General features: G+C 33.9%; 2 protein-coding genes across 3 annotated transcripts; both read left to right on the top strand.

Annotated features, from left to right (window-relative positions):
• Positions 1-1,440: 1,440 nt before the first annotated feature.
• On the top strand, positions 1,441-3,438 carry LOC105168562 (aldehyde oxidase GLOX). Its single transcript, XM_011088698.3, has one exon. The coding sequence runs from the start codon at positions 1,738-1,740 to the stop codon at positions 3,436-3,438; it is 1,701 nt and encodes a 566-aa protein (XP_011087000.1). The 5' UTR covers positions 1,441-1,737.
• A 4,796-nt stretch (positions 3,439-8,234) lies between these two features.
• LOC105168561 (putative galactinol--sucrose galactosyltransferase 2) lies at positions 8,235-12,758 on the top strand. Of its 2 annotated transcripts, none has more exons than XM_020695639.2 (15): positions 8,235-8,349; positions 8,836-9,050; positions 9,153-9,424; positions 9,507-9,597; positions 9,683-9,731; positions 9,819-9,910; positions 9,992-10,099; positions 10,191-10,310; positions 10,390-10,800; positions 10,892-11,033; positions 11,172-11,239; positions 11,315-11,449; positions 11,552-11,778; positions 12,052-12,140; positions 12,237-12,758. In XM_020695639.2, the coding sequence occupies exons 2-15, from the start codon at positions 8,872-8,874 to the stop codon at positions 12,504-12,506; spliced, it is 2,253 nt and encodes a 750-aa protein (XP_020551298.1). In that variant the 5' UTR covers positions 8,235-8,349; positions 8,836-8,871; the 3' UTR covers positions 12,507-12,758. The 2 variants fall into 2 exon arrangements, with proteins under 2 accessions (XP_020551298.1, XP_011086999.1); XM_011088697.3 differs by lacking the exon at positions 8,235-8,349 and adding an exon at positions 8,401-8,692.
• Positions 12,759-13,449: the final 691 nt, after the last annotated feature.

Raw genomic sequence — 13,449 nt, 5'->3', positions numbered from 1 at the left:
ATTTTTTATTTTATTCCTCATTTAGTATTTTATATTTTTATATTTATAATAGATAAATATACTCTATATGAAATGAAGAGTGTAACTGTGATCATAAAATATTCTTTGAAAATTATTGTCATTTGATAAAAAATTGCCATTGACTAATGGAAGAACTAGTGATCATTCTGTCAATAGTTTATACGAAATGTTGAATGAGGTGTAAAAATCAAAGTTTATGATTTTCTTTCCTAGAATCGGTATATTTTCCATTCAAGTCCTAATGGAATTGAGTATAGTTATAAATAGAGAATTCTTGGAGGGGCACGAGTGTGATTTTTTCAAAAAAATGAAGAAGTATGCTTTTGTTTCTTTAAATTACATTTAAGTGTAATTAATCCTATATTTTAATTTTATTCTATTTATTCTACATTAATTAAATATATATATATATATAAAGTCAAATGAACTAAACAACACGTATTTTATATTTATTTTAATGTTAGTTCAATTTCTTGAAAAAAAGAAAAACCACTTTAGAAATGAATTCAAACAAAACCCTTACTTAACTCTTTACTCGATATCCATGATTTTTTAGTCAATAATTAAATTTAAAATCTCATAAATATATTTAAAATTTTGCATTGAAACCTCTCATCGAATTTGTGAATATTTGTCCATTAAAGTATTGCCTCATTTTATATCATTTATTGTAATTTATTTTACTATTCTTAATTATATTAATAAATTGATCGGATATTGACATATTGACTGAATCAATGAATGCTCAATTTATTGAAATTCCAAATAACATAATTTTCACCAGAATTTTTCAAAATTCTAGCAATTTGTCCCAAATTAAAATTGAAATAAATTTTTAATATATGTCAGTCATGGTTCGAGCCCCGTTACATTTCTAACAGACACTTTAATGGACTGATGTGCCAAGCTCACCACTATACTAAATTTATACTATTAATTTAGTGGAATGAGCTTAGAAAATTATGTAAACATACAAAATTTTGTTCAAATATATCTCATGGACCCATAACTGTAATTTATTTAAACTATATTAACTACTAACATCCAATTTATATTGCGACAAAAAAAAAAGTATTACGCCTAATTTTTTTATTTTTTACAAGCATGTAGTTAATATTTTATTTTAGTACAGCACACGCATCAAACGTGCCCGACTATATATACTATTTTTTAAGCGTGCGACCCCTAAAATTTGATTGACAAAATGTTTATTGATAAAAATCCTTCAAAAATATTTATATATTTACAAGATATTCATTTCTTTGATCAATTAACTCTTTTAATAATTTTTTGCTCATGCACATTAGATATTAATTTATTTTGTCAATTTTAACAAATTATTTACTTTATTTTTAATTTTTTATGTAATTATAATATATATATATATATACTAAAAAATTTACATTATGCACACGCCCCACCAAGTATGACTTGATTGCTAGTGTACATAATGGAATTCGCGTACCCAAAAGTGACTTCTTGTAAGATACAGCAACAAACTTTAGCCACGAATCCCATAATTTATTGGAAGACATCTTTGTGTGATAAATTCTCCTACACTTGTGCTCAGGCAAAGCATCACTTGCTGAGAATCAGACAACTTACAGCAGCATTCTACGTACTATGCTGCACATCGGTCGCATGACTTCCCCCAATGCCGCATTACATGCTATATAAGCCTTCTCAAACATTAACTCCAGATGATCAAATTATGACATGGATACTAAGAATTTGAATTCCCACTTCAAAGTATTAGCCATTACCCATCTACTACTCCATTGCGCAAATGCAGTTAGCACAGCAACGAAGCCCGACCCCGACAGGGGAAAAGGCGAATGGCAGCTTCTGCTGAAGAACACTGGTGTAGTGGCAATGCACATGGCCGTAACTCATCGAAACACGGTCGTAATGTTTGACCAGATGGGATCAGGCAGGTCGGGTTACAGATTACGGAAGCGTCATGATGGAACGAGATGTCGAAATGTGCGAAAAGACTTTAACGACTCATCTTGTTATGCTCACTCAATTGAGTATGATGTGTTGAGGAACAGCATTAGGCCTCTCAACATTGAGACGGATACTTGGTGCTCGTCAGGTTCTATGTTGAGCAACGGAACGCTGATCCAAACGGGCGGTTTTGGTTCCGGTTCAAGGAGGATACGTTACTTTAAGCCGTGCCAGAATCACCATTGTGATTGGAGAGAGGGGAGGAAGCTTTTATCAAATGAAAGATGGTATGCTTCCAGCCTGAAACTCCCGGATAAAGACGACAGGGTGATCGTTGTTGGTGGGAGAGACGTTTTTACTTATGAATTTGTGCCGAAAAGATCGCCTAGCGAGAAATCTTTCATTCTTCCTTTCTTGAGAAAGACTTATGACAGAAATGAGGGAGGGAACAATCTCTACCCCATTGTCCATCTTTCATCTGATGGCCATCTGTTCATGTTTGCCAACAGGGACTCCATCCTTTTCAACTATAAACGAAACAGGGTAGTTAAGAAATTCCCAAGAATCCCTGGAAAAGGATCAAGAAGCTATCCAAGCACAGGCTCCTCAGTGATTCTCCCTCTACACTACAATGACGGATTCCGGAAAGTGGAAGTAATGATATGTGGAGGATCGGCAGCCGGGGCCTTTTCAGCAGCCAAACAAGGCAGATTCTTGAAGGGCTCAAGAACATGTGGAAGAATGGTAATCACAGGCAACAACCACAAGTGGAAAATGGAGAACATGCCAGGGCCGCGCCTAATGCACGACATGATCACTCTCCCAACAGGCCATGTTCTAATCATAAACGGTGCCAAGAACGGGTGCGGTGGATGGAACTACGCATCAAATCCTTCCCTCCAACCTTACCTCTACAACCCCAAGAAAATGATAGGAAGACGGTTCACGATCCTTAAGTCCACCAAGATAGCAAGAATGTACCATTCGTCGGCCGTCCTATTACCTGACGGAAGAGTTCTTGTTGGGGGCAGCAACCCTAACAACAAGTACACATTCAAGAACGTGCCTCACCCGACCGAGCTCCGGTTACAAGCATTCGTCCCGCCGCATGTGGGGAAGGAATCCAACGGGAGAAGGCCTCAAAATGTGTCCATATATACAAGTGGGAATGATGAAATAGTGGGATATGGGGGACGATTTCATGTGAAGTTTTTATTGAAGACAAAGTTGAGTAAGATGCTAGCCTTCACCGCATATGCATCTCCATTCAACACTCATTCAATCTCTATGAACCAGAGGATGCTGGTGCTCAGGTGCAAGAACATTAAGAGGACAAAGGATGGATGGCTTAATGCCCTTGTGGAAGCTCCTCCTTCTCCTAAAGTTGCACCTTCTGGCTATTATATGCTTACTGTTCTTCATAATGGGATCCCTAGTAGATCCCACTGGATTAAGTTTACACATACTTGACCCATCACCCCCCCCCCACCCCAACAGATAAGAAATGATGAATAACTTGGAATAATGTGGTTGGTATGCTGTATTGCTATATGGAAATGACACAATGGCAGTCCCTTTTTTGTTTTTTTTTTGGATTTTCCTTTTGTAGATCAGTTGTATAATTATAGTATGGATTATGTTACGACAATATAGAGAAAACTTCTCATTCCAAATGGGATTTAATTATCATAATTTAATAATCTTATATACTTTTCTTAGTCATGAAAGATTCAACTCATTTAGCGAATACACTATACGTATCTTCCATCCTCAAACAGGTACCGGTCGGCGAATCGATTGTCAAACAGAAGGACCCTAGAATGGGAATAACTCAACTCTTCGGTAAAGATATTTCTTCATGAGCATACCCTAATCTCCGTAGCTTCTCGACTATGGAAATAACGCTTACTTCAATTAGATCTAGTTTAGGATTCTTGTGCGACACCATATGCAACACTTGTGGACGTAATTTTCTCAGTTCCATATTGCACCGGAATAAATTGTTGTATTTATGCGTCAAGTATCAGCTTATAAAATGTTTCAAATAAGTTTAGGCGAACAATATTTTTGGAGTATTTGCAAAAACTTCCACTTTTAGAGATGTGATTTTAGTAGAGAAACTTAAAAGTTGTAGTATGATCAAAAGTGGATAGTACTTGTAAAAAAACGCGAAAATCATATAAAAGCTAAATTGGGTAATGTTTGAAAAAAAAAAATACTTCTTAAATAAACTTAATTGGTTAAAGATCATTTTGTTCATGTATTAAAAAAATACTATGTTTAATATTTACACTTGTCATTTGATAATAATAGTTTTTTGTTAAATATAATAAATTTATTGCAATTAGTATATCTCATATTTAATTTTACAAATATTTGACCTTTATATTACTAAAATATTGAATATTAATGAAAAAATTAAATGTTTAATTTAATAATATTTTCACTATGTAATATAGTTGTTCAGTAATGCACAACAAATAACCTTGCATGATTTTCAAAAAAATATATTTATTCATTAATCATAGTAGTTATAATTTATATTTTTCTAAGATATAGGAATGATATCCAACAATATAACAATAAAATAAATAAATTTGAAAATATTAAATATGTGAAATTATAAATTTTGTTATTAAAAAATAAAATAAATAAAATTGTCTTAAGTCTGAGGTTGGTGATTGCAGCGGTTGGAGATGTGCCCAACTCTTGTATTTGGTGTAGATGCTGCCTTATCTGCTTCCTTTTTCTCCCAAAAAAGAAAAAGAAAACGTAAAACGTCAGGAAACAAGATTGTCTTCAATTTTCGTTTTTTCAAAACATCATTTGTAGTAATATGGTGGCACTATCAATATGGAAAGTATTTTTAAAAGGTATTATTCTAAAACTGTTCGAGAATTTCACTTTTATAGTAGTTTCTTTTACATATTCGTCGATTTAGAAATATGAATGTACTTAACTATGCAAAGAATCGAATCTTAAAAATTAATTAAAGTTAGTGGTACGATTTTAAAATTGCTAAAACTTTCACATTTTCAACTATTCCATGAACTCTTCCAATATACAATCGTTTGAAATTCTATTTTAAAATTTTCCTTCAAATTCGATTCCATCAATTCAAATACAAAATTAATAAATTTCAAATTATTTTGATATAAAATTATTTGAAATACTTATTTCAAATTTTCCCTCAATATTGAAGTCAATCGATTTAAATATAATTCAAGAAAAGTTAAAATGAGCATCCACTTTGGTTCATTCTTGGAAATCATAATTAACAAAGTAGGACCATTGTTTTGTTGGAAAACGATGTTGTCTAAGCTATATAACTCAATGGTCCCATCTAACTTAGTTAGACTTAAATTGGATTGGTTAACGTCGCTCTTACGCATTTCTTGCGATAGAGAAACTCTGCTGGTGCGTTTGTTTTGTGTTTCAGCGCTTACTTTAAGTGCTAATCGGCTTATTCTTGAAAAAAGTATTTCTATTTTCTATAACTTGTATTTTTGAGTTATTTAAATTAAGTAATTTAAGTCAAAAGTTATAAATAGCTCTTTACCAATTTTTACAGTTTATTATTAAAATTGTAATACTAAGGTGTTTTCTCAAACACTTGAATCTGAATATTTTTTCTTTTCACTTTTCACTTTTGTTTTCAAACATTTATAATGTTTACTATTATTTAATTACAATTTATCTGCACTACAAAAATAAAAATTATTTCAAGCACCCTCTAATAGTATAACATCAACGTCGGAAACTCGTAAAACCAAACTTTTTTTATTGTTACATATAAATAGGGTTATTTATAACTCAATATTTTTGTGATGGAAATAAATTATAAACAAAGATGTATGTGTTAATTGTTATGAAAATCAAGAGGGTGTGAAAAACAAAAGTAAAAGGTAGACAAAAGCTGAAGTTTGAGCTTTCGGAGCATAAACTCAATATATAAAATTTTACCAATAAGCTGCAAATATTGGTAGCCAGATTTGCTTATCATTTTTAGCTCAAAATAACTTAATTTATATAGTTCAAAAGCTTCGGCAGTAAACCAGACATTCTTTCATTTTTATCATCAATTCTTTTTTTTCGATAAAGGTAATTGCATAAAAAGATAATTTCATTATCATTTCTTTGATACTTATAAAAGTTAGAGTTATCATACTATCATTTTTTAAGTTTAAGAGAATATTTTTGCAGAAAAATTTTGATCTCCAAACATTTCTCAACTTTATTTTGATACCTTTTAAAATGAAACTATAAACAATCAAATATATTTATGTGTCGACCCCTTTTAACATTAGGTTTAATTGCACAAATACTCCCTATATTTTAAAAAATTATAATTACGCTCTCTGAGAAAATATTAATGTAACTTATCCCATACTTACAAATTTTTTCTCTTGATAGAGTGTCGATGTAAATCACAATCACAACATTAAATAATTTACTTATAATTTTATAAATAATTAAAAGAATATGTATAATTAGATCTGATCTCCAATAATATTAATACAATTTATTTATTAAATTTGGACACATATACGGTAGGTAGGCAAAATCAAGAGCACGTGCATTAGTTCGTGCAGTGAGATGTCGTTTATGGCACGAGCATGTCAGAACCAACATAGGACATAATAATAATAATTACATATATTAATAGGTTGAGACATCTGATTTCTCACCAAACCTACCAACTTTATATGTATTTGGTGCCTCGTCAAGTTTTAATCAATAATTTTACCCACCATTACTCTTACCTTCCATCAAACCGACTTACAATAATAATTAATTAGTATAAGGTTTATGTGTGGTTTGTATACAGCCACCTAGATTTCATGTATACTTTAAAACAATGTCTGGAAAAATAAAAATTCAAGACTATATTTCTTTGGTATCAAATTTATTAGAAATAAGAATTATAAAATATGTACGAGCAATAAACATAACAAAATCCGTAAAAGTGATATTGTTCGACATCCATGCTTAGCATTTTGATAGACAGATTGGGTGTTATATTTCGAATCATATTATATTTTTTATTTTATTTAATATATATATGCTACGTGTATAAAGTTTTTTCTTAAATAAATTTAATGACGTAATCTTTGTGCACGTGACGTGTATATGAAGGAAAATTCTGAAGAGCCCAAAAGTTATACTTACACATTGGGGTCACAGTTTCGTATTATTAGAGACAGTCGGAAAAAAAATACAAAAGTTGGGTCCGGGAGCGTAGCCCTTCTTGAATCATTTCTTAAGTATATATTAATTAAAATAAAAAATAAAATCGAATTTGAAGTAGAAAAGAAGTGAATTACCTACCTTCAATGGTATATAATTTGTTCAAATACATTATTAACATTCAAGGTTGGAGTGAATTACTCCTTTTTATTCTAAATATGCTAACATTTCATTTTAATTTTTTCATAAAAAGATTTCATTTCCCAAAATAGAACCTTTTCCTTCAAAGTTGCATTTTAATTTGAATAAAATACGACTCGATTAACTTTTCAACTATTTCTGAAGCGATATAGCAACTTTCAACTATAATATTAGAAGAAATAAATATATAAAAATAATAAAGCTTTAATTATTTGTATTTTCACCTGAAAAAACAAATATATATTTCTGAATACATCTAAAATTAAAGCAGACGAGATCCGTGGACCGTGGTAGTGGGAGGAACAGAGACAAAATAGTTATAGAATACTAAGGGAAAAGTTGGGTTTTTGTGAAGTGAAGATGGCATTGATGATCCAAACCGACCAATCATTTCAAAAGATTCTCAACACGCAATCAACAACTCAATATTTGTTGTTCTCAAAAGTTGTGCATGAAAAGCCAATTATGGTGCAGGAATTTGCTACATCTCCATTTTACTCTTGACATCTGTTCTTTGCATCTCCACACATTTCTTCTACTTATTCCAATGCTGATGCCACCCTCATTCTCAGTCACTCCAAAAATTTTAAGATTTAAATACTACACGGTGAGATTTATTTTTGCTAAAATAAAAAAGGCCCACTATCCAAAATATAAGACCATGAATTTGAGTTTTGGAACTGTTTGAGGCGGGGGGTGTGATTCAATATTACATTTAAAGTTAACAATCATCGATCTAACTCTGAATTGTGTCGACTGATAGCATGTGGGAAAAAAATTGTAAAAGTATACTTTTACGATACGTTACAAGCATCTCAGTAGTGTTTCACAATCAACTTTTTTGTCATATTAATGCGCACATGTTCATAATCTGATTAATTGAATTCCTAGTAGAAACCCACTAAAGAATATATTTCCATATTTAAACTTGGATCAGGTTTAATGGCTGCCGCTATTATGGAGATGGTGCATGGGGAATTTTGAGAAAACAATGTAATTGATGAGTCATTTCCATGTCAATGTTACTTGGATTGGTTCTATGCGTATCATTAGCACAAATATAATTGATCCAAATCGTCTTGCATTACAGTCCAAATTCTTGAAAAGAGTATCTTGTTATTGCCTATGGCATTTTGCACTGTCCTAAAGGCTGCTTTGGATCTTTTTGTCCTGATTTAGCTATAAAAGACCAGTTCTTGAATCATGCTCTTCTCACCCTTGATTTCACCTACTTCCCTTTTCCCTTCTTCTTGAGATATTGCCTTTGAAGGCCCCTCATTTTTGACATTCCATTTTGGTTTTCTTGAATGCTCAGCAGCCCTTTTCGTTTTTGTAGGTAAAGGTTTATTAGGAGTTGTCTTTTACATTTGTTTCAAATGTTTCTTTGTTATTACATTATCGCTTTACCACATTTTCTTGATACTGTTTATTAGCTTAAATTTTCCTGAAAAGGGATTCGTCTGCTGCAATTCTGTGCAGTTTGATCGATAACAGCTTCACAAAACACAGCCGAATATGACTATCAGCGCCGTCCCAGTCATAAAAAATGGCTGCCTCATGGTCCGTGGCAAGGTTGTCTTAACAGGAGTCCCGGAGAATGTTGTCGTTTCTCCAGCAAGTGCAGGATCAGCATTCATTGGAGCCAATTCAACGACCTTGAGTTCTCACCATGTCTTCAATCTTGGAGTTCTTGAGTTAGTATTTACTCAATACAGATGTTCAAATGATCGATCATGTTCATGTCCTGTTCCATGTTTCTGTCTCAGTCTCGTTGACGTCTGAATTGATTTTCACAGAGATTGCAAGTTCATGTGTCTCTTCCTTGCCAAGATATGGTGGATGATCCCACGTGTTGGGAACTCAGCAAGCGAAATTCCTATGGAGACTCAGATGCTTCTCCTGGAAGCCGGAGAAGAATCTATTGTTGGCATAGTAGACGACGACTCTCCTACAGAACCGGCCAACGACAACAAATTTTACGTCCTTGTTTTGCCTGTTCTTGATGGAGCATTCAGGACAACTCTACAAGGGACTCCATCAAATGAGCTCCAGTTCTGCTACGAAAGTGGTTGGTTTCAGTTAAACCTTAGTTTTTAATTGGTCGTTTGGACAACTAGCATTTTGATTTCTTGAAACTTTTGTTGTTTAAGGTGATCCTGAAGTCCAGACTTCTCAGGCACTGGAAGGAGTTTTTGTCAACTCAGGGGACAACCCTTTTGAACTCATCAAGGATTCAATTAAGTATGTCGGCCTAATGATCTCTGTCTTGAGTCTAATTTTCGAGTCATCAGACATCTGATGTCTTGACATTCTTTGATTTGTCCAGGATTCTAGCCAAACATAAGGGTACATTTAGTCACCTTGAAACCAAAAAGGTAAGAATTTAACAAGTTTTATTCAGACAGATGGGAAAACTAATACTAACACTGATCATTTGATAAACATCCCGGTTTGAATCGCAGGCCCCTGCTCATTTGGATTGGTTTGGATGGTGCACATGGGATGCTTTTTACACTGAAGTTAGTCCAAAAGGAATCAAAGAGGGTCTTCAGAGGTTCGTTCGTATATCAAAAGCTATGTTCATGTTGCACACGACTGGAACCTCGTTAACATGAAAACTTTCATGTTTTTACAGCTTCAAAGAAGGCGGGATTTCTCCAAAGTTCCTGATCATAGATGATGGATGGCAAGAAACCACGAACGAATATCAGAAGGAAGGCGAGCCGCTTGTTGAAGGAACACAGTAAGTTTTTGCTCAAAATCAGACAATGTAATAATCATCCCTTTTGAATCATGTTTCTTTCAGTTCATTAATGATGCTTCTGTTTTTACAGATTTGCAACCAGATTAACAGATATCAAAGAGAACAGTAAGTTTAGGGGATCAGAATCAGATGGTTCAACCACAAACCTCAAAGAGTTGATCCATTACATCAAAGAGAATTATGGACTCAAGTAAGTTTGTCGGTTTCAGACCAGTATCTTCTGCCCAATTGAAGTTTACAGAAGTCCCGATATTTACTATCTGATTCAGGTATGTATACATGTGGCACGCTTTAGCTGGGTACTGGGGTGGCCTTCTTGCAACGTCGGAAGCGCTCAAGAAGTACAGTCCGAAGCTTGAATATCCAGTTCAATCACCAGGAAACATCGGTAACATCAGAGATGTAGTTTTTGACATGTTGGAAAAGTACGGTGTTGGAGTGATAGATCCTCAGAAAGTTTTTGACTTCTACAATGATATGCATGGCTATCTTGCCAGCAGTGGGGTGGATGGTGTTAAGGTTGATGTCCAGAACTTGTTAGAGACCTTGGGTTCCGGACACGGTGGAAGAGTGTCGATTACTAAGAAGTACCATGAAGCCCTTGATGAGTCCATAGAGAAAAACTTCAGGGACAATAACCTGATTTGCTGTATGTGTCATAACTCAGACAGCATCTTTAGGTAAATTACTTCTGCAACTGGTTGTTTAAATCCAACGATGTCTTTGTTGAGTCTTGAAATAATAGACGGATGTTTTTCCCTCTGTTGTTAGTTCAAAGAAGAGCGCTACTGCTAGAGCGTCCGAGGATTTCATGCCGAACGAGCCAACTTTTCAGACTTTACACATTGCATCAGTGTCTTTCAACAGCCTTCTCCTAGGTGAAATTATTGTCCCAGATTGGGACATGTTCCATGTAAGTGTACTTTTTCCTACATAGCTGAGTCTGTTATTGCCGTCCCACTACAGATAGAGACGAGGGATCATCAAAATTAACTAACGATAGTCGAATACTAAGTTACTAGACTAACCCTTTTCTCATTCCTCAATGTAGAGCAACCACAACACTGCCGAGTTCCATGCAGCAGCAAGAGCGTTAGGCGGTTGTCCAGTTTACGTAAGGTAAAAACTGAATAACCTTGTATTGGTCTCATTACAACCAAGCAACATCCTCTGATAACGCTTTTCTCATTACAGCGACAAGCCAGGAAAACATGACTTCAAGATCCTCAAGAAACTTGTTCTTCTAGACGGATCCGTCTTAAGGGCTAAATACGCTGGCAGGCCTACACGTGACTGCCTGTTTGTCGATCCGGTCATGGACGGGAAGAGGTAATCCTGTCTTGTTGTATTGAACTTTTAAATAAATAGCCAAGAGACGCATTGATTAAAACTAGTTACAGTAATTAACAAAGTATTTCTAAATCACAACAGCTTGCTCAAGATATGGAACTTGAATAAGCTAACTGGAGTAGTTGGAGTTTTCAACTGCCAAGGTGCGGGAAGTTGGCCAATGAAACAGGCAGCTGAATCCACAAAAAACTCTTCAGCTGCAGCCACATCGTGCTCAGGCTGTGTCAGTCCACTTGATGTCGAATTCCTTGATGAGATTGCAGGCGAAAATTGGACCGAAGACTGTGCTATGTATGCATTTAACTCAGGTTAGTATATATATTCCCTCCAGTCTGTTAGGAAAGCGCTTAAGAAATAATTTTACATGTAACGTGTAAAATGCAAAAATTACTCATACATCAACTATATATAACAAGTAAAAGGTGTTTATAGAACACTGTAACATCGCATTTTTCCCCTTATGCTCGTGAGGCGCCACATTCCAACAACTTTCTTAAGTCTTCTAATAGAATATCATCAACATTATAATTTCATGTGGAAAAAAAGCACAACGTTGATCAGTTAACTATTCTACGTTACAGGATCTCTTTCCAGAGTGCCAAAGAGCAAGACTGTTGAAGTGTCGTTAGGCGTATTACAATGCGAAATATTCACCGTCTCTCCAATAAAGGTGAGATAAGCCATTTTGTTCAAGTCTGATTCCACTACATGAACTTATCTTGTTCTGCAGTACTAACAGATGCTAATTAAACACTGTGATCGACAGGTTTTGAACGAAAACATTCAGTTTGCTCCCATTGGCTTAATTCACATGTACAACTCAGGAGGAGCAGTGGAAGAATGCAGCTTCAAAGACAGTGTTGTAAGAATGAAGGCAAGAGGGTGGGGACTGTTTGGAGCATACTCAAGTGTAAAACCAAGTTCTTGCAAGGTAGACAGCAAAGATGAGGACTTCTCTTACAGGTCTGAAGATGGACTTGTGACGGTGAATCTTCAGAGTGAGAGCAGCTTCAAAGAGATTGAGATTGCATTTTAAGGCAGTTTCCTTTGAAGTTATAATCAGTGGTTTCAAGAGTAGATAAGTTAGTGGAAGTATGAAAGTTGAGTGTGTCTGAAGGAGTTCCAGGTTGAGTTGTTTCCAAGGGGGAGTGTTGAAGAATGTAACAAGAAAAAAGAATGAGTTTGCACTAGTTTTTATGGTTTCATTTGTTTACTTAGTTCCATTTTTCTTTTTCCGCTGGTGGGGCGGAAGCAATAAAATTTTGATAATAAAAGTGGATTCATATTACTTTTTTGTTAGGGTAAATTACATCCACATCCCTCAAATTTGACGTATTGAAAAATTATAAATACCCCATAATTTTAACGTCTCTCTAACAATGAACTCGTTCCGTTAGCCTCCTTTAGGTTTCAATAATTTTTTTACGGTAAACTGACTAAAATGCCATTTTGAATTATGAATTATAATTTTATATGATTTTTAAATTTAAAATATTTTGTGGACTAATATTTTTTTTTTTATTTTACCACCCTCAATTTTTATTTTTTTTATTTTTAGGGTAAAGAAGTAATATCTACCTCACCATCCAAGGGCTATATAATTATTTTTTATTTGAGGGGATATTTGTAATTTTTCAACAATGAGAAGGTTTCTTAATTATACCAAACTTCAAGGGAGTTAGTTGTAATTTATCCTTTTATTTAAGGGCAAATTATATTGTGCTCTTTTAAAATTTAACATGACAACAAATACTCTTCATTGATTGAAAATTTTCCAATACCCCTCCATACATGTGACATAATTATATAACCTTTGAGCAATAAGATGAAAATATCAACTTTATGCTTAATACAATTTTAGTTTTTTAAAAAAAATAAAACATATAAAAAATTTGATGTTGGATGGACATTAGTTTAAATATATATATATATATAAACTTTAATGTTGGAGGGTTATTATCATAAAAGTACATAAAAAA

This window comes from Sesamum indicum, linkage group LG8 (assembly GCF_026168435.1).
Source record: "Sesamum indicum cultivar Baizhima isolate 11 linkage group LG8, ASM2616843v1, whole genome shotgun sequence".
Lineage (NCBI taxonomy): Eukaryota > Viridiplantae > Streptophyta > Magnoliopsida > Lamiales > Pedaliaceae > Sesamum > Sesamum indicum.
Note: the sequence above shows the minus strand (reverse complement) of the source record. Positions and strands in the feature narration are given on the sequence as shown.